At 40.5% G+C, this 24,069-nt stretch overlaps 1 protein-coding gene across 7 annotated transcripts in view; it reads right to left on the bottom strand.

Moving 5' to 3' along the window:
* The window catches only part of CACNB4 (calcium voltage-gated channel auxiliary subunit beta 4), a 266,924-nt gene that overhangs the window by 48,627 nt on the left and 194,228 nt on the right, over positions 1-24,069 (bottom strand). For all 7 annotated transcript variants that reach the window (XM_003907474.5, XM_003907475.4, XM_003907476.5 and 4 more), the window contains one exon: positions 1,604-1,723. In XM_003907474.5, the coding sequence (XP_003907523.1) occupies positions 1,604-1,723 (120 nt within the window). The remainder of the gene's footprint in view (positions 1-1,603; positions 1,724-24,069) is intronic.

A 24,069-nucleotide genomic window follows, 5' to 3' on the forward strand; every position in this document is an offset into this window, starting at 1 on the left:
GATATTCTGAGCTGCTTTGTTACCAGCTTATGTATTCATGCTGGGAATCTGACTGGGGAACAGCAGTTGAGGCTAGAACCTCACTGATGTCCCTTCACATGTACTGCAAGAAAAGCCCCTTCCACCAAGAGAGCACAAACATCACAGGTGTTGAGGCAAATGAAGACACCTAATTTGACTGCATTGTTCTCCTCCCACCTCTTTTTTTTTTACTTTCTTTCTTTTTTTTTTTTTTTTGAGACAGAGTCTCGTCGTCACCCAGGCTGAAGTGCAATGGCGTGATCTTTGCACTCCTCAGCTCACTGCAACCTCCGCCTCCTGGGTTCAAGAGATTCTCTTGCCTCAGCCTCCTGAGTAGCTGGGATTACAGGGACACGCCACCAGGCCCGGCTAATTTTATTGTGTATTTAGTAGAGGTAGGGTTTCACCATGTTGGTCAGGCTGGTCTATAACTTCTGACCTTGTGATCTGACTGCCTCGGCCTCCCAAAGTGCTGGGATTACAGGCATGAGCCACTGCACCTGGCCCCTCTTTTTTCTTTTCTTTTTTCTTTTTTTTTTTTTTTTTGGTAGGGTTTTGCTCTGTTGCCCAGGCTGGAGTGCAATGGTATGATCTCAGCTCACTGAAGCCTTTATTTCCTGGGTACGTGATCCTCCCACCTTAGCCTCCCAAGTAGCTAGAATTACAGGTGTGAGCCACCACGCACAGCGTCTTACCTCTAAAGATTTTACAATAAAAATAGAAAAGGGAAGGAATTCACTTTATTTGGGCTTCTGTTTTTTCTTCTTCTAAAAATCAGAAAGACTAAATCAATATACCTTAGGAGTCTGTCATGGAGGGCAAAGAGGACAGACTGGCCATGACCTTGTCTTGTATTTTGCTATTGTGCATAAAATGTCAATGGACAAAAGGGGTCTGTGCTTCAAAAAATCAGAAAACAAACAAAACGAAGTTGGAAGCACGCAGAATGGGAGATCCCTAGTGACTGTTCTGGTTCTAACTTTCAACTGTGCAAGTGTTTCCTTGCTGCTTCCTGTGGATGCAGCGATTTCTATGGAGGCCTCTCCTTGTGGAATATCTGAAGGTCTATTTTGGCAATGGCCTTTATTGCTCGTCTTCGCTGCACTTTTCAGAGTTGTTCAAAGTCCTGAACTTCACACTGAACTTGAGGTGGGACACTGAAAGCGAGAGAGAAGAGTAGAGGAACAAACAGGGCGATCCACAGAGCAACAGCACACGTGTGGCCTATAATAAAGGCTGAGGTAATGGACGAGGAGGGACCAGGAATAGACAGGGCGAGCTGGTACCTGGTGGGCTCTCTGCCAACACTGGGCATGGGAGGCTTGATATTGCTAAGTTGGAAGATAACCAATAATTCACCACTAAACCAAATACAAAAAGGTGAAGGTTCTGAGGAAATGCCCCTTTGGAGATGTTACTAACCTCAACTAGAGGTGAAGGGATCAGAGAGCTTCCCAATCTGGAGGCTTATTAGAATAATCACGAAATGATTATTCCAGAAATGTGTGAGGTAGGGGAAGAGCAGCTGGTAGCCACTGAGCAGCGACCCACTTGTGAGCTAAAGAGAGAGAAAGAGAGTCACCTTTGCTCTCTCAAGCTGGATAGCTGCTTGCTGTTCTCTCTCCTGTCGAATTGCTTCCCGGTCCTCTTCCAAAGAGACATCGGAGTCAGACGGCCTGCTTGTGTAGGAATCCGCTGAACCCTGGCAAAGAAAACAGAATAGTTTGAGATGATGTGTAGCTTCTTAAATTGTCACATCCATAACAGTATCCTGGGGCGAGTTCTTTTCATTTGCCTAAAATTTGATGCACACACTCCATGCCTTATTGCAGATATAAATTTAGATGACAGAATATAGTTAAGCGTCTGAGTTATTCGGAAAGTAGCAATGTTGTGAAGAAAAATATTTTGACTAGATTAAGTGCTAGGAAGTAAACTGCAATAAAAATTATGTGATACTCAGCACCAATTCTTCTTGTTTTTGTGCTATATTAAGCCCATATCACTTGTGAAACGTTAGTTTTCATCCATCTTCTCTTTTACATATACATCTAAAGGAAAAAGAGACTCAGCTTATTACAAAAGATAAATCCTACCTGTATTGGGGCTATGGGTCATCTATTTGTCTAAGATTTCAATATAGTAAAGCATCATCCTACATTAGTAAAATGATTTTCCAGTTTCAGTGTCAACACTATTGAACTCTTTCACTACTAAAACTTCAGTCATTGTCCTGCCGCAGCCCAGACGTGGTCAACAAGAACACTGAGTGGAAAAACAACCTTGAGGACGAAAACAGGGATGTTCTCAGTTGAAGCCCACACTAGAAGAGATATTTAAATAGCACTGAAGGCTGGGCGCGGTGGCTCACGCCTGTAATCCCAGCACTTTGGGAGGCCAAAGTGGGCGGATCACAAGGTCAGGAGTTTGAAACCAGCCTGGCTAACATAGTGAAACCCTGTCTCTACTAAAAATACAAAAATTAGCCAGGCGTGGTGGCGGGCGCCTGTAATCCCAGATACTTGGGAGGCTGAGGCAGGAGTGAGGCAGAGGCTGCAGTGAGCCGAGCCAGCGCCATTGCACTCCAGACTGGGTGACAGAGCAAGATTCCACCTCAAAAAAAAAAAAAAAAAAAAAAAAAGCACTGAAATCCAGTCTGACTGATGTGGCCAAGTTAAAAAGTCAACCACCCCCTCCATGCCTCCCCCCAACAAAAAACCCCGGAGGTTTGTCTTATGGCTGCTACAGGAACATCATCCTTACAGTTTCCTTAAGCTGGCATTAGAAGTTGATATTTGCATAGATGGTAACATTTACACAGCAGAGGTATTGGGAGGACTGGTGTATTTGATATGTTTCATAAATCATGCACAGGTTTTGAAAAACATAGACCTATCCATATAGCTGAGAATTTGCTGTCCACTGGGGGGAAGAAGAGCTTTAAGAAATAGTTGACTGCTGAATCTGGCCCTTTGAAAGTTTTTCTACATGTAGAAATGTTTATTTGTGAATTTGCTGGCTTTAAGAGCAACTTTGTCTCTCAGTAGAGGCCATGATTCTAGCGAAGGTAGCATAGATTTTCCCAGCAGCCTAGAACAAGAACTCCTGGCTAGCGGTTTTATCAGAGTACCCAGTCAAGCCCTGGTTCCAAATTTTGCCTCTGCAACGTACTGCAGAAAACATTATAGAAGTTACTGGGCCACTCTGAGACAGTCTCCCTGTCTATTAAAGAGGGACACTGCCTACTTACTGAGTTCTTGCTATCACACCAGCATGGGCTAGATACTTTGGACACTCTTTCTCACTGAATCCTCACAGCAGTGGGAAGGCTGAGATTCAAACGCAGGTAGTTCAGCCTTAGAGCCAGCAGATTCACATCCCACACTGAGCTGCATTTGACATTAAAATACCTACTCCAGGACCTGGCACATAATAGGCACACAATAAATCAACTTTTTCATCCTCGTTTCCTAGTGCTGACATTTTCACATTGATGAAAACAAAAAGCATTAATTTCTCAATGATTATATATACACAATAACCCATCTTGAAATGTAGCCATTTTTCTTACTGTATTTACTGCATAGAAAATGTCCTATAAACCTGATAATCGCAATGTGTCCAAATCCATGTACTTTATGTAGTGCTTCTGAAAGTGCACTTTATAGAGGAAATGTATTTGTTAACTGAATTATAATGAAATTCCTCCGTGCAAATCTACTAGGGAAAAATTTTGGACCTACAAAACGAATCAGCGCAGGGTGACTGTTTCATAGACATATTCATTGCCTAAAAAGAGAGCTATCTTGAAGTCCTTTAAACCAGAGAGTTCTCTCAGAACACATCTTTTGTCTGAATTTAGGTACACCTGCATAAAATCCAGAAGAAGAGGAAAAAAAAAACAATATTTCAATTTTTATTTTTCTTCTTCTTTTTTTTTTTTTTTTTTTTTGTAGAGATGGGGCCTTGTCATGTTGCCCAGGCTGGTCTCAAATTCCTAGGCTCAGGCGATCCTCCTGCCTTGGCCTCCCAAAGTGCTGGGATTATAGGCGTGAACCACTGTGCCTGACCCAGTGTTTCTAAAATACCGAAGGAAACAGTTTGGAGTTAGTCCTAGGCAATGCTTTGCTGGAAATGTGATATGTGGTGGACCATCCTAAGGGAGCTGGACTGGCTGCTGTGAAGACATTGGGAGTATCAAGTCAGACTATGGTATATAAGTCAGTAAGAAGGCACTTGCCTAGTTTTGAAAACATGTTCTGGGGATGGTTAGTGCCTACAGTTCACAAAAAAAGCAAGCTGCCTGCTGGGGTAGTGAGTCAAGCAGCTGAATACATACTCCACTACTGCCACTAGAAGACAGCTGATTTCCTGAAACTACCTTAACAACTTTTCCAATCCTGGCATTTAATTATCTCTGAGTACACAAGAAGTGACTCAGGGACTCCTACAAATGAACTTTATGTTGAAATGTGAACGACATTGTAAGAGTCTCAAATCTAATAAACTCTACTATGGCCAAATATGTAGAAGCAGAAGTTTCTGTTTACTCCCTGTTTCTAAGGATATTGGTAGAGGGAAAAACAAAGCACTGTGATATCCATTTTCATAATCAGTGTTACATCATCACAACATTTACTTTTTTTTTTTTTTTAATGTCATCTCCATTGCTTTGTATATGAAAAAGCAAAAGTCCAACATTCAAGAGTCCAAATTTGGCCCACAGACGTGTTCTGCGGGCTTGGTACCGGCTTGGTTTCTTGTTTTTATTTATTTTTGGTTTGGTTTGGTTTATTTTGCTTCAACTAGTTGAAAGGGAGTATGAACATATCCCAGAAAAAAAGGAAGGAAAAGATAAAGGAAAGGATCTGTGTTGTTTACAAAGGCACAGAGGGAAGAGCAAGTGAGCTAGAGAGGCTAGAAGGAAACTGCCTGGGCCTGACCCCTGGAAGTATCCAGGAAGGGCAGGTGGCCATGCGAGGCTTAGTATGACCAGGACAGGTTGAAGAGGCATCACCCAGATATCTGGTTAAATAGTTAATGATCGAAAAGACAGAGAGATGGCAAGAAAGAAAGAATGTTAGATGCTAAGAGAACACAACTGAAGACATAAATGTTACTAGGCCTGGCCAAAGCTGGAAAGACCTGATGGAAGCCCCATCAGCTTATAATTTTCTAGCATTCTGTTTCATAAAACAGGTAGGAGCAAGCTACCCAATGTATCAAGTGATCTAAAACTGGGCTGTTAACCCACGTGCAAGAAACATGACAGTGACTAGTCCTTCAAAAGCTCTTATGCAGACACCTCTGCAAGTCATACCATGTAGTGATAAAGTCATATTGCAGTGAGCCAAGATCACGCCACTGCACTCCAGCCTGGGTGACAGAGCCAGACCCTGTCTCAAAAAAAAAAAAAAAAAAGAAAGATATTTTGGTCTAGTCTTTTTTCCCTTTAGGGAATCTTCTCAAGTACAAAAGGCAAAATGCAGATAGTAACACTGGAAAATCAGCTAGCTGTGGTCTTCTGAGAGAAGCAAGATGATCTTAAGTGAAACAATGCAAGGGCTTCTTCTCATTCACAGAGAGAGGGTGCATGATATCAACAGGACAGCAGCCATGGCTGTTGGAGCCAGACAGTATTGGGTTTGACGCTGTCACCAGTTCTAGTTGGCTGTGAATCTTAAGCAAGTTATTTAACCTTCTGAGTCCTAATTTCCCCTGTTAGAAAATGTAGATAATAATGCACACCTTGTAGAGTTTCCTGGTGTTTGGTTTCAGATGAAACATCATTTCTTTTTCAACATCATGGGGGAAATTTGGAAAATACCAGCAATTAAACTTTGACCCACTAATTAAAGGTTTGGCAGCTTTTTCACATTAAATTTTTGGCTGCCCTAGAGTTTTAGGATTTATATCTTGTTCTTTGTTTAAAAATAGCTTTATTGAAGTATAACTTACATATACATAAAATTCACACATTTTTAGTGTACAATTCAATGATTTTTAATAAATTTACAGAAGACAATTTATATCACAATCTAATAGAACATTTCTAACCCCTCAAAAGAAACCTTGTGCCTATTTGCAGCTATTCTCCATTCCCAGCTCAGGATGAGGCATCTACTTACTTATCTTGTCCTTTTAAAACGGAAATAGACTTTCTCTTTTTATGAGTAATTTTAGTATTTAGGCAAATCATTACATTACAGCAAGGAGAAGCAAGGGTCTACAAAGGTTTAATTTTAAAATGCAACCAGGCCGGGCATGGTAGCTCATGCCTAAAATCCCAGCACTTTGGGAGGCTGAGGCAGGAGAACTGCTTGAGCCCAGGAGTTTGAGACCAGCCTAGGTAACATAGTAAGGCCCCATATCTACAAAAAATAAATTTAAAACAAAATTAGTCAGGCATGGTAGTGTGCACCTGTAGTCCCATTACTTGGGAGGGTGAGGTGGGAGGATTACTTGAGCCTACGAGGTTGAGGCTCCAGTGAGCCATGATCATGCCAAAGCACTCTGCCTGAAAGGCAAAACAAGACTCTGCCTCAAATAAATAAATAAATAAAATAAAATGCAATCATACTGGAACAGAATCTTGCCACTGTTGGAAGTGCTGGGCCTCCTAGCCCCACAATCCCAGTCTCTCACAACCTAGCTTAGCTCTCCATTCACTGAATGCTGACCATCGGTCGGATACTAGAGTGGCCACTACATGAGAGAGAACTGCTCATTTTCCTGGGGATTCTTGCCTCATCTGCAAAATGAGAATGAAGTCCTTCTTTGGGATTGATTTGAGAATCAATAAGATAATACATGTACAACATAGTGCGTAAGCGTAATGCTGATGCTACTAAACCACTGCTGTCCAACGGAACTTTTACTGCAATGATGGACATGGACGCTGTCTACTATGGCAGCCACAAGCCATGTGTGGTTATTGAGCCCTTGAAATGTGACTAGAGAGACTAATATGCTGAATTTTTAATTTAATTTTTAGAATTTTAAAGTGTTATTGCCTTTTAATTAATTTAAATTTAAATTCTACCTGTAGCTAGTGGCTACCATATTGGGCTGTGTGGTAGTAGACATTCAAAATGTCAGTTTCCCTTCTGGATCAGATAAACGAATGCTAATCTTGATGTAAATCTGGCATTTTAAGAGTTGCACTGGGCCAGGTGCGGTGGCTCATGCCTGTAATCCCAGCACTTTGGGAGGCCAAGCCAGGTGGATCACCTGAGGTCAGGAGTTCAAGACCAGCCTGGCCAATGATGTGAAACCCTGTCTCTACAAAAATACAAAAATAAGCTGGGTGTGGTGGTACACGCCTGTAATCCCAGCTCTTTGGGAGGCTGAGACAGGAGAATTGTTTGAATCTGGGAGAAGGAGGTTGCAGTGAGCCGAGATCATGCCACTGCACTCCAGCCTAGACAACAGAGCGAGACTCTGTCTCAAAATAAATAAATAAATAAATAAATAAATAAGGTGCATTAAATTGACTAAGTGATCATGGAACGTTCAGAGAAATATATCACTCCCAATGAGTTTGTGCCTGTTTTTCTCTGCTAAGTTTGTAATGACTTGACAGTGCATTTTTCCACATTGCAGAAGGAACACAGCCCATTCTTGGTGACTTTCCCAGATTTCCCTGGGTAGATGAGTGAATATACCTCACCTACAAGGTTGCCATTAGGCTATCTTTATCTTGACAGGCCGGCCCCTCCCTTTCTTGCAAATACGCTTTCTTTTCCTTCACCCCCTTTATCAAACATGTCCAGAGCTCTTTGCTAGGGCACCCAGCCTAGCAGGGTCCAGGCTGTATCTCCAAGTACGTAGGCCCTACACTGCCTGGCATGGCAGGACCTCGAGTTTGTACAAAGAAAGACACAGTCACTCCCATCAGAATCTCTCTTTTCTTTGTTCCATGATTTTAAGTTGTTCTCAGGTGGCTAATTGACCAAGGTTGTATTTACTTGGTGTGATGCTAATTGTTAGCAACTTCACCCTCATAACATGAGTTTTTTGTTTTGTTTTGTTTTGCTTTTTAATTACAGTCTTCAATGCCTAAATCCAGAGCACTGGATAAGTATACATTCTCAGTACGTTGGTGGAGTGAGAATCTCTTGAAATCGTATCTCCGAGATGACAACTTTTCTTTAAGGTACCTTGTGTGGATTCTCATAAATAGGTTTTCAAAAATGTTGGTTGAAAAAAATAAGACGAGTTCTGCTTAACAATCACAGCAGCTCACTCTTATTGGATGGAAGACCTAAAGTTCAGCCCCAGCTATTAATCTGACTAAGGTTCCTCAGTATTTTGTTAATATTAATCAAACACAAGAATCTCACTAATTTACAATGATAGATGTAAATTTAAAAATGCCAATCTGAGATCATGGGAAGTTTCAAAGAGCAGTCAAGGGTAGCAAAGGAGCACATTCATAGAAGGCTGTTAAAAGGAAGCGGAAGAGGATGAATGTTTGCTCATCCCTCACTAACTTATAGATATTATTATCTCATCAACCCTAAGAAGTAAGTTATGATTATCCACGCTGTACGGATGAGGCCTCTGAGGCTCAGACAGGCAACACGAACATCCTCCCATTCCACACACTCTCATAGATCACTACTGGGGGACCTAGGGTGTGGTAGACTCATTTTTTTAAAATTTGCCCTATAAAATCTGGTGCAAAAACTTACGTTAAAACATCAAACATTTTAGTCACCTTCAGTAAAACAAAACAATCTTCCTCAGTATTTTGTTAATATTAATCAAACACAAGAATCTCACTAATTTACAATGGTAGATGTAAATTTAAAAATGCCAATCTGAGATCATGGGAAGTGAACGGCAGACTGCTTTTCAAAAGACATGTTCACTATTTCTGCATTCACATGGTATCTGTAGGCTACCAAGGTTTTGGTTTGTGAATTTCTTTGAGTTTCTACTCTAATCACAAAATTTTTCTTCAGCATTTTAGTTCTTGGTAGGTGATTCTAAGGTACCATTTACAGTTTTCTTTTTCTCTAAAATGATAATGCCTCGGATTATGTTCACACCACTTATTTACAGATTATTTCTTGTAATTAAATTATAATTATACATATACAGTATAGTTCAAACCAAAGCACAGGCTTTATCTGAATAATCTCATAAATGGAATACAAATTAATGGGTTCCATTACAACTATTTTACAGAATTGATTTAACAGGAAGTAGTATTAATTTATAAAAGTTGGCCAATCTTACCCTCCCCGTTGTGCTGGCGAGTTTTGGCTGTAATTGCCCTGATTTCAGACAGGTTTCTTTTAATTGCTAGTCTGAGGAGACCCATGAATGGAGATAACAGCAGAAGAATTTTAATTGACTCCTCAAGCACAAGGAGAGAGGTGACAAAAAGGCCCAGATAGAGATGGAAAGGAGAGCTCTCATGAAGCTCTCATGAAGTTTTGACTAGGCCGGGTGGGTCTCTAGAGCAGCTGCTCAGTGTCCCATGATATTATTCTGTGACCTGCATATAGTAAAGCTTGGTTGCTGGAGGCCACCTTCTCCCAGTAGTACCAGCCACAGCCTAAATGGTCTAACATCAAACATTTTAGTCGCCTTCAGTAAAACAAAACAACGTTCTTCAGTATTTTGTTAATATTAATCAAACATCAGAAATTTACAATGACAGATGTAAATTTAAAAATGCCAATCTGAGATCATGGGAAGTGAATGGCAGACTGCTTTTCAAAAGACATGTTTACTATTTCTGCATTCACGTATCTGTAGGCTACCAAGGTTTTGGTTTGTGAATTTCTTTGAGTTTCTACTCTAATCACAAAATTTTTCTTTAGCATTTTAGTTCTTGGTAGGTGATTCTAAGGTACTACTGAGAGTTTTCTTTTTCTCTAAAATGATAATGCCTCGGATTATGTTCACACCACTTATTTACAGATTATTTCTTGTAATTAAGTTATAATTATATATAAATATACAGTATAGTTCAAAGTACCAGCCATGGCCATTTAGGCACTTCTGAGAAAGGAGAAACTGAGATGTGAGCTACAAGCAGATTTGCAAGTTAAACCAAAGGTAATGGTGGTAGCAAGAGGGTAGATTCCTTTTATATTAGGTTGAATCATGAAATTGCAAACATTGCAGTTGTAATTTCATGTAGTTTAACATATACACTGGGGAAAGAACAAAAAATAAAGATTACTTGATATGGATGCTTTTGGGCAAAAACTGCTGTGATAATCAGCATGTAATATTTTACAGGTATGTAAGAAGTGCTATATCAATAAGCACAATTAGCAATACATCAAAACCCTTCTGTGAGACTAAGGAGTAACAGAAGTTGAAAACACCAACGATCATTTTTGCATCCAACAAGAACTTTATTTTAACAGTAGGGACAGTGAGATTGTGGAGCTCACTTTCCTTCTGGGAAAGGGAAAGTGATCACCTACTGGGAGAAGGTGGCCTCCAGCAACCAAGCTTTACTATATACAGGTCACAGAATAACATCATGCGACACTGAGCAGCTGCTCTAGAGACCCACTCTGCCTAGTCAAAACTTCATGAGAGCTTCTGATCAACCTACATGACACAGGTATACGACAGGGTGGCTCCCGCTGGCTGATCCTGGCACTTGCACTTGGCAGCGTTAGCCCTGGCACAAGGGCTTCATTCCAGGGTGGCTGCTCAAACTGCACTAATCTAGTTTCAGCAGAGACGTTAAAAAGGAAATCGCAGTATTTGTTCAGGAAATCCTGAATATGCTGCTGGTAGAAGCAGTGCTGCCTGCTGATGAGGCGCTGATCGTTGCTTGAAAACACAGACTTCTGTGACTTCTGGAAAAGTGATTGACTGAGAGACGCTTTCTTCTCACGTGGCCCCCAGAGTGGTTTACAAAGCAGCACACCCAACACTATTTTTACATTGCGGTCTGTTTTCTTGAGAGTCAGATCTCTCTGAGATACGACAACAGTATATATGTTTCCCCTAAAAGTAGCTTTAGGCAATCACTTCTGTCTTTAAAAAAAAGAAAAGACTTCCTTCTGTCAGATAAAAAAGAATAATGTAGCTTGGTTTAGAAGACAGGAAGAAAGTAGGGAAAAGGACTCGAGTCTTGCCCATGTCATTTCTGTAGCCCCAGGAACCGTGTGATGAAAAAACATCTTTAAATAACTCTTTCGAATGATTTTTTTTAAAAAACTGGCTAAAGTTTCCCATTAAGGGAATGTGTATGCACGGCTAACTGAATCCAGGTATGCCATCAAAAACAGAAGGGCTTCCCCAAGAGGTCGCTGAAGACACAATGGAAACCACAGTAAAGCCTCTACTTCATTTCAGGCAGGACTCATGTCTTATCAGTTTTGTGGTCCTCAGAGTTCCTAGCACAAAGCTTCATAGGAGCTCCAAACTATTTGCTGAATGAAAAAATCAATGAGATGGCTTCAGGGGGAAGGTGAGAACCTTAAATGGAGACCCCAATACTGCCCAGACTTCACCCAAAGGGCGTACATTCTTCCTGCCTCCAGGGGTTGCTGGAAATCACACAGGAAAGACCAGTGAAGAATAAAATCAATTTTAACTTGACAGAATGATACGCAACTTGACTGGAAATATTAAAATCCAGAAACTGTTTAGAAAAAAATGTTAAAAGAAGAATAAAAGATAATTAGCCTTTTTAATAGATATGAAAATATACAAAACTACAAAAGTTAAACATGTTTGGTACTGGCGCAGATCAATGAAATTACAAGGAGACCACAAACTGACTGCTCTGTATGGGAGATTAATGTATGATATAGGAAACTGTAAATCAATGGGAAAAGAATGATCATCCAATTAATAGTGTTGGGAAACTGAGCTAGCCAACTGGAGAAAAAAAATAGATCCCTATTTTATATCTTTTTTTTTTTTTTTTTTGAGACAGAGTCTTGTTCTGTTGCCCAGGCTAGAGTGCAGAGGTATGATCTTGGCTCACTGCAACATCTGCCCCCTAGGCTCAAGCAATTCTCGTGCCTCAGCTCCTTAGTAGCTGGGACTGTAAGCATGTGCCACCATGCCCAGCTAATTTTTGTATTTTTCATAAAGATGGCGTTTTGTCATGCTGATCAGGCTGGTCTCGAACTCCTGACCTCAAGCACTCTACCCAATTGAGCCTCCCAAAGTGCTGAGATTACAGGCATGAGCCATCACAATCAGTCTTATATGTTATATAAAAATAAATTGTAGATGAAGGTATTTAAAGGCAATATTATATATAAACACATATATATTAAAATATACATATATATGTATATAAACACACACCCACTACCAGTAGCAGAAACTATGCTAAAGTTTTAAAATAGCATGCCAAAAAGTTCAGAAGCCGTGAAAAGAAAAGATTGATAAAAATTTTACGTAAAAATTTTAAAACATCTGTCTGGGAAAAATAATAAAATAGTCAAAATGAAAATGACAAAAAGAAAACATTGTCACATAAGTGACTCGGGTTTAATATCCTTCATATCCAAAGAGCTCTAACAAGTTAATAAGAAAAAGATGAACAACCTATCTCTTCACTCATTAATACGAGAAAGGAATAAAAATAGAAAAAAGGACAAGGCAAAAAAAGAAAACGAAGGGTCAATGCCAATATCTTTGATGAATAAGACACAACAATCCTCAACAAGACCAAGTGTGGTGGTGCATGCCTGCAATCCCAGCACTTAGGGAGGCTGAGGCAGGAGAATTACCTGAGCTTAGGAGTTCAAGGCTGTAATGAGCTATGATCATGCCACTGCACTCCAGCTTGGGCAACAGATCAAAACTCTGTCTCTAAAAAAGATAAAAATAATTTTAAAATCTCCACAAAATACTAGCAAATGGAATTCAACATATCAAAAACATCACGTGGGATTTATCAAGTGGGATTTATCCCAGGGATGCAAGGATGATTCAACATATGCCAGTCAATAAATGTGACACATTGCATCAACAGACTGAAAGACAAAAACCATAGATCATCTCAACAGATGCAGAAAACTCATTTGACAAAAGTCAACACCCATTCATGATAAAAATTCTCAACAAATTAGGGATAAAAGGAACATATATCAATGTAATAAAGTCCATGTATGACAAACCCACATCTAACATCATGCTGAATCCTCTAAGAACTGGAACAAAGATGCCCACTTTCGCTACTGTTATTCAACATACACTGAAAGTTTTAGCCAGAGCAATCACGTAAGAGAAAGAAATAAAAGGCATCCAGGCCGGGCGCGGTGGCTCAAGCCTGTAATCCCAGCACTTTGGGAGGCCGAGATGGGCGGATCACGAGGTCAGGAGATCGAGACCATCCTGGCTAACCCGGTGAAACCCCGTCTCTAGTAAAAAAAATACAAAAAAATAGCCGGGCGAGGTGGCGAGCGTCTGTAGTCCCAGCTACTCGGGAGACTGAGGCAGGAGAATGGCGTAAACCCGGGAGGCGGAGCTTGCAGTGAGCCGAGATCCGGCCACTGCACTCCAGGCTGGGCGACAGAGTGAGACTCCGTCTTAAAAAAAAAAAAAAAAAAAAAAAAGGCATCCAGATGGAAATAAGAAGTCAAATTGTTCCTCTTTACGGATGACATGATCTTAAATATATAGAAACCTAAAGACTCCACCAAAAAACTCTTAGAATTGATAAATTCAGTAATGTTGCAGGATACAAAATAAACATACGAAAATCAGTATTGTTTCTATACACCAATAATAGACTAGCTGAAAAAGGAATAAAGAAAGCAATCCCATTTACAATAGTTATAAGATAATAATAATAAAATATCTATGAATACATTTAACTAAGGAGGTGAAAGACCCTTACAACAAAAGCTACAAAACCCTGATGAAAGAAATAGAAGAAAACACAAATGGAAAGACATCCCATGTTCATGGATCAAAAACATTAATATTATTAAAATGACCATATTACCCAAAGCAATCTCCAGATTCTTCACTATCAAAATACCAATAACATTCTTCAAAGAAATAGAAAACAAAAATCTAAAATTCATATGGAACCAGACCTCAAATAGCCACACACATATACACACACAAATCCGAGCAAAATGAACAAAGCTGGAGGCATCACATAACCTGACTTCAAAATATACTACAAAGCTATAGTACCTAAAACAACATGGTCTTGGTATAAAAACAGACACATGTTATCCACAGAAGACGTGTTTTTAAAAAGTATGGCTCATTTGTAAAATAGAAGAGCATGTAGCCAGGCACCATGGCACACGCCTATAGTCTCTGCTACTCTGGAGGCTGAAAAAAGAGAATTTCTTGAGCCCAGGAGTATGACACAGACCTCCAACTAATAAAATGTGAAATTGTTAAGTCAGAAGATCACATTGTAAAATAATCTAGTATGTTATTTGAAATTGTGTTAAATTTACTAAGACTCTATTATGCATCAATATACCTAAATATATTAGAGGAAGGAAACAGACTTACAGTTCACTTTAAACCCTGCCATATAGTTTCAACTTTTACCTTCAGAATTTTTAAAAACAAAAACATTGGCCAGGTGCAGTGGCTCATGCCTGTAATCTCAGCACTTTGGGAGGCCAAAGCAGGTGAATTATGAGGTCAGGAGATCAAGACCATTCTGGTTAACACGGTGAAACCGCGTCTCTACTAAAAATATAAAAAATTAGCTGGGCATGGGCCAGGCATGGTGGCTCACACCTGTAATCCCAGCATTTTCGGAGGCCAAGGCGGCAGATCACAAGGTCAGGAGATCGAGACCATCCTGGCTAACATGGTGAAACCCCGTCTCTACTAAAAATACAAAAAATTAGCTGGGAATGGTGGCGGGCGCCTGTAGTCCCAGCTACTTGGGAGACTGAGGCAGGAGAATGGCATGAACCCAGGAGGCGGAGGTTGCAGTGAGCCAAGATTGCACCACTGCACTCAAGCCTGGGTGACACGGCAGACTCAATCTCAAAAAAAAAAAAAAATTATATGTCTCTATATACCTATATACATTTGTACATAAATATGTAAAAATATGCATATTTTTACAAAGTTATACAGCTTAAGATTGCCTGCATTAACCCTAAAATAATTATTTTGATAGGTGACATTAAATATTAATAATCACTATCAAAAACAATAACCATTATTATTTATTGAGCACTTAGTATGTCCCATAATTAGTGTTAAGTACTTTTATTAACGGTGTACCTTTTTTTTTTTTTGAGATGGAGTTTCGCTCTTGTCATCCAGGCAGGAGTGCAAACGGCGTAATCTCAGCTCACATGCAACGTCCGCCTCCTGGGTTCAAGCAATTCTTCTGCCTCAGCCTCCCCAGTAGCTGGAATTACAGGCACATGCCATGATATCCAGCTAATTTTTTGGATTTTTTGTAGAGATGGGATTTTACCATATTGGCCGGGCTGGTCTCGAACTCCTGACTTCAGGTGATCTGCCTGCCTCGGCCTCCCAAAATGCTGGAATTTCAGGGGTGAGACACCACACCCAGCCAACTGTGTTCTTTCAAAAAGAATATTTCCTGTGAGAGGCCCAGGAGCCCCAACAGAGGCTATATTAGTATGAGTTTTTCTCTTTGGTCACCAGTCTCCTAAATGTGTGAAGCCTGTAGTGTTCTAGGTGATATCACCTGTGCAGTAATTTAAGTTTAGGTACAAATGCTGTTTTTGAATTAGAAGATGACGAATTGTTGGGAGTTTCTGAAGGTATGGCGGGCCCCTTGTGCACACGCTGCCTCACCAGCAAACACCCAGGGCTCTAGGTAAGAGCTACGCCTACCCCTAACTTCCTCCACAGAAGGAGCTTATTGTCACAAGACATGCGCCCTAGGCTGTGCTACTCCTTACAGCACCGCTTTCCTCCTTTGACTTTTGTGGTCTTGATGGTGACCACACGATACCCACCCCTCCCGCCAGCATGGACCAACTCCATTTGGAGTTTGGAGTGGTATAGGCCCATACTCTTTCCTGGGGTAATGCCCTTCCTCTCCAATCAGTTCAGAGGGCAGGAGATGAAAGCAAGGCTTGTTTTTTTGATTCCTATCTGCTAATTCCGTGTTCTGTGTGTTAGAGCTCATTATGGCAGAGGAAAAGAACTTATTCTGAAATTTAACCTTTGGAACTAGGAAATAGGGCTTTGATTGGAATAAAACAGCACTTTACTGATGTTATCTAATTTAGTCACAATAAAAACTTAAGAGGTAGACTTCATTATCCGCACTGAAGTAAACAAGGCTTAGAGACACTAAGTAAGATGCCCAAGGTCATGCAGCTGGTAAAGTGTGGCGAACCCTGGTCTGACTGGCTCTAAAGCCCTTGCTAATTAACTAATAATCATGTCCAGTAGAAGTGTTGGTAGGCACTGTTGGATGAGCAGATCACTGAGGCTGAAGGCACTAAAAACAGCATCTTTCTGTCTCTGCATTTAGATTGAACTAAAAATTACTGAGAATGCCAGGCTCTCTCCAGCACATTATCTTGATTTCTCTCCAAAGCTCTTTTGAGGTCTTAGAAGAGAAGTCAGGCCACATGGCCCAGAAGTCACTGGCCCATCATCCACTGGAGAAGCTGAGACTTGCATTTCAGGCAAGAACATCTCTTGGATGGTCTCTAAGATTCCTCTGAGGTCTGTTGTTAAAGATGTCAGCCTAGTGCCAGGAATTAGGTCTTTAAGTGCTTGGTGATAGAATCGGTCATTTGAATTGACATCAAAACACACACAATCAACTGTTACTAAGGAAGTGACTACCAAACCTTGGATTTTCTCTTCCCTTCCTCCAGTGAATTAGCTCATCAGTAGATCCAAAGTGGTCAAAGAGGAAAGCCACGTCTGCTCATCAATTTGTTGGAAACTTTTTTGGACCAAACAAATAGAAACAAAAGTAAAGAGATGAGGAAACCTTGATTTAAATAAGTTTGGCAGAGAAGCCGTAAGTTAATTTATTCTGATCATCACCTTTATTCTTCATTAGGGAATATAAGGAGAGGAGGTGGTTACTCACATGAGAGCTGGCATACAATAAGCAGTTCTGAGTGGTGCCATGAAGCTTGACTACCTGGGCTGGAATTCTAGGACTGCTCCTTACTAGACATTTGCTTTCAAGCACAATACTTATTCTTTCTGGGCTCAGTTTCCTTTCTGAAGATGAGATAATAACCTAACTCATGGAGCTGCCGTGAAGATTATGCACTCAGAACGTGCAAGCACTCAGCCAAGGAATCCCTCAATGCAGGTTGGCGAGAACACTTCAGTATGTGGAATTGTCCCGGCCCTTTGTTTCTCGGGTGAGGCCAATTTGCTGTTGTAATCCCTCTCTTAAAAAAGGGATAGAGATATAAAACTTAATTAATTAAAGTGAGTAGGAATTAAATGCTCTAGTAAGAACTTTGGGACAATTAAAGGTATTGACTAAAATGAAATATAGGAATCATGTTGGTTGTATTCCTCCATATTTCTTCTGCCTGCAAGAAGCGTGTTTACTCAGAGGCACCACCTTGTTTGGGAATAACAAGAAGACAGTCAGATCTGGTTTTCTTGGTCAGACAGCAGCATGAATAAGACTGCTGTCCTTTGCATATGAGGCTGACACTCCTGACCTGCTGTCTCCTCTGGGCTGCGTGGCTCTGAACTCACATCAGCTGGGACAGCTGTGGGTTGCCCCTCCTCTTTATGACCAAGTACCCACTTCAAGACGGCCAGGACTAGAGATGGTCACCCATCACAGAGCACTGTCACAACCTCTGCTAGCCTACCCACATCCCAAAATTCAAGACCGGCACTCTCAACAAAACAAGCCAACCCACCACAAACTTTAAGAATCCTAAACAGGTGTGAAAAGTCACCTCTCAGAGACAAAATACTCTACTCCCTCCCAAAAGCTGAATATGAGCTCTCTGGCCAAAGGATGCCCTTTTGTTGTTTCAATGAGGAAAATAAGGCAGCTATTCCTTTTACTTAGCTATTTTTTAAAATTCTATTTTCTCATTAACTTTGCTTTTCTATGAAATGCATGCTTTAAAAGGAATAATTCCCATTTTAAAACTAAGGTGAATTTATTAAAAATAGATTTTTTGTTATCATTCTCATGCTGCATCATTATAGATAAATTCACAAACCATATGCATATATTATCCAAATGACTGGATTTGAAATAAATCAACAAATGTTTGAGTAGCATAGACCTATACTGTCTACGGCTGGGAGTGATGATGTGCATAGAGTGAAATCCAAGTCCAGATGAAGGGAAGGGCCTGAGGACACAGGTAAAGGGTTCAGAGTAAAACACAAGAGGCAGGCAGGATGTCCATTCAGTGGGAAAATTTTTTCCTCCCAGACTCACCCTGAAAGCTCTTCTTCTCTCACCAATATTGATCAAACTCCTTCAATGCTGCACAGCAAAGCTCAGAGAGACCCACAGTGCAGAAGAGGGCAGCCCTGAGGACAACAGGTAGCATTCTGCAGGTTGAAGTGGAGGAGAGAGGAGATATCTATCCAGCTGGTGTTCCATGCACCTATGCACTGGCTAGTGTGGAACAAGAGAGATGAGTTCAAGAAATTCACACTCAGTACTTCAACGGAGAGTTTAGGGGAAAATGCAGACACAAAGACCAAGAACTCTCTGCTCTTGAAGAAAATGGTCTTAGATGAGGAAGAAACATTCCAGCAGAGGTGGCCTGAGAGATAAAACAGTACCGGATCAGTGAACAATCCAGTACTGTAGAAGGAAGGTCCCTGGAATAAAGGGCACTCAGAGATACTTCCCTTATATAACTTCCCCAGGGCAAATATGCTACCAACTCCCAAAGACAAGGGACTACTAGTTAGTACTCAGCATTCTTGCAGAATCTTTGTAGCCTGCTGTACACATTAAGTAGAGGAACTATGCTTAATCGTTTGGTTTTAACTTCACAGTATAGCTTTAGTCATTTTTACCAAGTATTTTACTGTCTTTATTAAGTTCTAAATAAAAGAATCCCTTCAGGTGATCATACGTGAACCAGGTGAAATGTCGCTAGGTACTAGGTACCCCAAGAGGACAGAGCAGGTAAGTGGACTTCCATATACCAACCATCCTTGGTGCCCTAACAACACTAGGTCATATCTGATTGTCTACTATCTAATACGCAATTCAAATTGACAAACATTCATTGAAAAATTAGTATGTATGAGGCCTGTACTAAGTATAGTGGCAGGCAAAAAAAATACATAAGACATGGTCCTTGCCGAATAAGGGCTTATAACCTAATAGGGCTGACAGTTATGTAAATAACCACATTATAAAGGAGAGTACAAAAAGTACCATAAAAGTACCATAAACAAAAATACAAATCCAATCAGTGACTAGAAGAGGACAGATTAATTTTGTTTTGGGGGAAGAGAACACCTCAGGGAGAAGGTGAGGGAGGTTTAAGCAGAATTATCAGGAATGGCAGAGAGCAAAGCTAAAGGGCAGGAAAATAAAGGCAATGTCTGGAGAGTGATGAATTTGGACAACTCTGTAGTCAGCATGGGGGTAGGAGTTGCAGTGGATACTAAAGAAGTAAAAGGCATGTTTCTTGCCTTTAAAGAGCTTTCAAACAAGTTGGAGAAATAAGATCTGTGTTCATGAAACAAGGCAGTTCAGGGCTGAACCATGTCATTTAAAAAAAGAAACGAACGTTACTGACTTTGGAACTGCAGAAAGGCAGAGGTCAGTGTGAGGTGATGAAGCCAAGAAAGGTTTATGGAGAAGTCAGTGTTGGAACTGCGCCATCAGCATCATCATGATCTGCTGGGGGCAGAGAAATGTTGTAAAGGCATTTCAAGAAAAGGTGGGGGCAGCATGAACAAAGGCATGAAAGTGGTGCCTCGCCTTATGTGCTGGGGAATGAGAAGTTCAGACGTTCATGTTGAGGAGTAGCTGGAAATAAAATTGTAGAGTAGAATAAATGCAGATCACAGCAAATCAGGAAAGCCAGGAGGAAGTGTTTGCAGCCATATGGTTGTGAGTAGATGGCTGATGCTGCACTAAAGTAAGTGAATGAGAGTTTCAGATTGAAAAGGATGTACGGGCAAGATCTGTCTGAAAGTGTGAAAAACTGCAGTCAGAGAGACTGACTGGGAGACTGATAGGATAGTGACAGTGGGAAAAGAGAGCAAGAAGTAAACCAGAAACCTATTCCAAAAAGGTCTAAAACTGATCAACAGGACATAGGGGATATACGCAATTTATCTACTGCTTAACAGACACTGAGCACAGTATTAGACATTGGCTAAAGGGGAAAAAACATCTTTTAACCACTTTCAACTTGAAGACTTCGGTATTTTTCATGATTTTCTTTTCTTTTTTTTTTTTTTTTTTTTTTTTTTGGCGACACAGTCTTATTCTGTTGTCCAGGCTGGAATGCAGTGGTGCAATCACCACTGCATTGCAGCCTTGACCTCCTGGGTGCAAGCAATCCTCTCACCTCAGCCTCCCACGTAGATGGAACTACAGGTGTATGCCATCACACCTGGCTAATTTTTGTAGAGACAGGGTTTTGCCATGTTGCCCAGGCTGGTCTCGAACTCCTGAGCTCAAGTGATCCGCCCACCTCAGCCTTGCAGTGTTGGAATTACAGGTGTGAGCCACCGTGCCTGGCCTTTTCACGATTTTTTTTTTGTAACCGTGTTAAATTTATCAACAAACCATCAGCAGTTTGTCTGTCTTCTGATGTTCAGCTGAGACAAGAAGAAACGAATATCAGAGCTGAAAAATAAAATGTAGTAGAGGTGGGGAGGCTTTTAAATATATTGAGTTATTTACTGAAAAGTCCAGGAAATCATTAGTAACCTTAATATTTTGTGGAAATGTTCTTCACCAATTTTAGCTATGCAGGTCCAAGACAATACAATACCATCTACAATACTACGAAATTACAATTAGAAATACAAAACAAAAAACAAAACAAACAAACAAAAAAACTCCTTACTAGAAAAGATTATGAAGGATTTTTTTAAAATGTGCATTCCGTTTTGAAAATTGCTATTGAAATGTGGTCTGGTGCTTGTTCCAGAAGTTATTTATAACCAAAGAACATAAAAATTGACAATGATGGACAAGCACAATGCCTCCCTGGGTAGAGGTTGAGGCTTACATTGAGAATAAGAATTTGAAAAGCAAGCCTTTCCCATTTTAAGCAATCATTGTTTTACCAAAGAATTCCAGAGAACTTGGTTTTACTGCAAATTCTATTACTTCATTACAAAATCGGAATACAATGGAATCTATCAACTTGCAGAACAAACTACCAGAAAAATAGGTCGTTTTGAATGATTGTCAAAGAAGAAAAGTCCTTGTGAGAATAAAGTAGGTGCAGCTGAAGTTGGCAATGCTCTTCTTAGTGGGTAACACCATCACCATTTTATTTATTTATTTATTTGTTTTGAGACAGAATCTTGCTCTGTCACCCAAGCTGGAGTGCAATGGCACGATCATAGTTCATTGCAGCTTTGACCTCCCTGGCTCAAGTGATCCTCCCACCTAAACTTCTCGAGCGGGGACCACAAGCGCATGCCACCACGCATGACTAACTTACTATTTTTTGTAGAGACAGAGGCTCCCTATGTGACTGAGGCTGGTCTCGAACTCCTGGACTCAAGTCACCCTCCCCATTCAGCATCCTAAAGTATTGGGATTACAGGAATAAGCCAGTACACTCAGTCTTCACCCATCTTTTGATGTAATGCCTGCATGAGAACTCTGTAGCAAAATGCCTTGTACATGAAAGACACTGGAAGCACTTTGTTAACCTACTGGCAAAGTCCCCTAGCGAAATGTTCCTCAAAACATGGAAGGCTGAGTCTACTTATACCTTAATGACTAAATGAAAAAGGGCTCTTCATAATTATTAGAATCTTTCATTATGGATAATGAAAATTAAATCATATCTGTCTTGAAATATCTTCTATGAACAACGAGGAGCCTATGATTAATTATATTTTGGTTTTTACATCAGCCACGGAAGATCAGAGCTCAGTTCTAGCTTTCTTCTTGGTATAAGATTTTCTAGCCGGGCGCTGCGGCTCACACCTGTAATCCCAGCACTTTGGGAGGCCGAGGCAGACGGATCACAAGGTCAGGAGGTCGAGACTAGCCTGGCTAACATGGTGAAATCCCGTCTCTACTAAAAATACAAAAATTAGCTGGGCACAGCGGCGCGTGCCTGTAGTCCCAACAACTCGGGAGGCTGAGGCAGGAGAGTCGCTTGAACCCGAGAGGCAGAGGGTGCAGTGAGCCGAGATCGCGCCACTGCACTCCAGCCTGGGTGACATGAACAAAACACCATCTCAAAAAAAAAAAAAAATATTTTCTATCTTAATTTATATTTTCTCTGATTCTGATATTTTGCTGGTTGCTAACTTTTTTGTGGCTTCATATAGTCTTCTAAGCTGCCTGAAAAACTTATGGAATGAGGTGAGGGTAGAAATTAAAAAATAATCCACCTAGTTTTCATTGAATTGTATCCTATTGTGTGCAATGAATGAAAATTTCCTCCATTATACAGATATCTATACAGAATTCTTTTGAACCCTGGGTTGCTACTATTGGGTTAAAATAATTGCTAATAGTTTCTGTTTTCGGACAGGAAGTTTTCAATCTCTCTCTTGAAGGACTGCTAGCCAATTTCTCCTAGCAATTTGGAAGTTTCCAGATAAGAAATGAAGTACTTTACTGTGCTATGTGTCAGCCTAGCTCTGCTCTTGAATGCTGAGTTTGTGATTCATTCGGTATGTTTGTATATTTACTAAGATTAGGTATAAATATGTATTAATACTAAATCTACTCAAAATGTTTGTTCTGACTACCTCTTATTTCATCAACATTAAGCTAGAACAAAAATAAGAAAATATTCATTTACTTTGAGGCCGGGCATGGTGGCTCAAGCCTGTAATCCCAGCACTTTGGGGGGCTGAGGCAGGTGGATAACTGGAGGGCTAGAGTTCCAGACCAGCCTGGCCAATACAGCAAAACCCCATCTCTACTAAAAATACAAAAAAAAAAATTAGCTCGGTGTGGTGGTGTGCACCTGTAATCCCAGCTACATGGGAGGTTAAGGCAAGAGAATCACTTGAACTTGAGAGGTGGAGGCTGCAGTGAGCCGAGATTGTGTGCCACAGCACTCCAGCCTGAGCAGCAGGGAGAGACTGTCTCAAAAAAAAAAAAAAAAAAAATTCATTTACCTTGAAAAGAAGAAAAAAACTGGGAATGACACTATTAAAATGACATTTTAAATTGTCCCTGTCAACCTCCAGGCCCATCTCTTATCTTTCTCCTCCAACATGCTCTGGCCAATAACATGCTTCTCGCACTTTTCCAAACATATTTCATCCACACTGTGTGGCACATAGTAGGTACCCAGGTAAAATACTTGTTGTATAAGGTAGGTACATGCTCTGAATGCTCCCTGCTCTTGCACAGAAGACGGACTCTTATTTTAAAAGCCCCTTTCTCCTTGTCCATCTGGCAAACTCCATTTCATCCATCCATTGTGTTACAACTGTATGTGTGGCTATTTAACCTTTCTGACAATAACTCCTCAAGGGCAGGTAGTGTATCTTTTTCATCTTTGTGTCCCCATTGTGGGCTTGGCATATGGTAGGTGTATAATAAGTATGTATAGGAAAGAAGGGAGGGAGGAAGGGCAAAAAAGAAGGAAGAAGGGACTCATATTTCTTTGCATTCATCCTAAAAAAAAATGTATGGCATTTTCCTAGACACTCAGAGTTGTGTTCAATAGAGAAAAAAACGCTTGCCTCCAATTTTTCAAAACCACCGCTGCAAAAGCAGATTGAATTTTGTGTTTCACTGAATCCATCCATTCATGATTAATTGGGCAGTTAAGCACTTCTAGTTACATGTGCAGCTGGGAATTCCTCCAGCTGTCATTAATTTTACTAAAGATTCAAATCCTCACTATTTATCTGCTGAAATGGAGCCACTATTATTCCTCGGCCAATCAAAATCAAGTAAATAACTGTCCTGTTATGGAGTGACAATTGAGTAATTTACAA

This window comes from Papio anubis, chromosome 10 (genome assembly GCF_008728515.1).
Source record: "Papio anubis isolate 15944 chromosome 10, Panubis1.0, whole genome shotgun sequence".
NCBI lineage: Eukaryota > Metazoa > Chordata > Mammalia > Primates > Cercopithecidae > Papio > Papio anubis.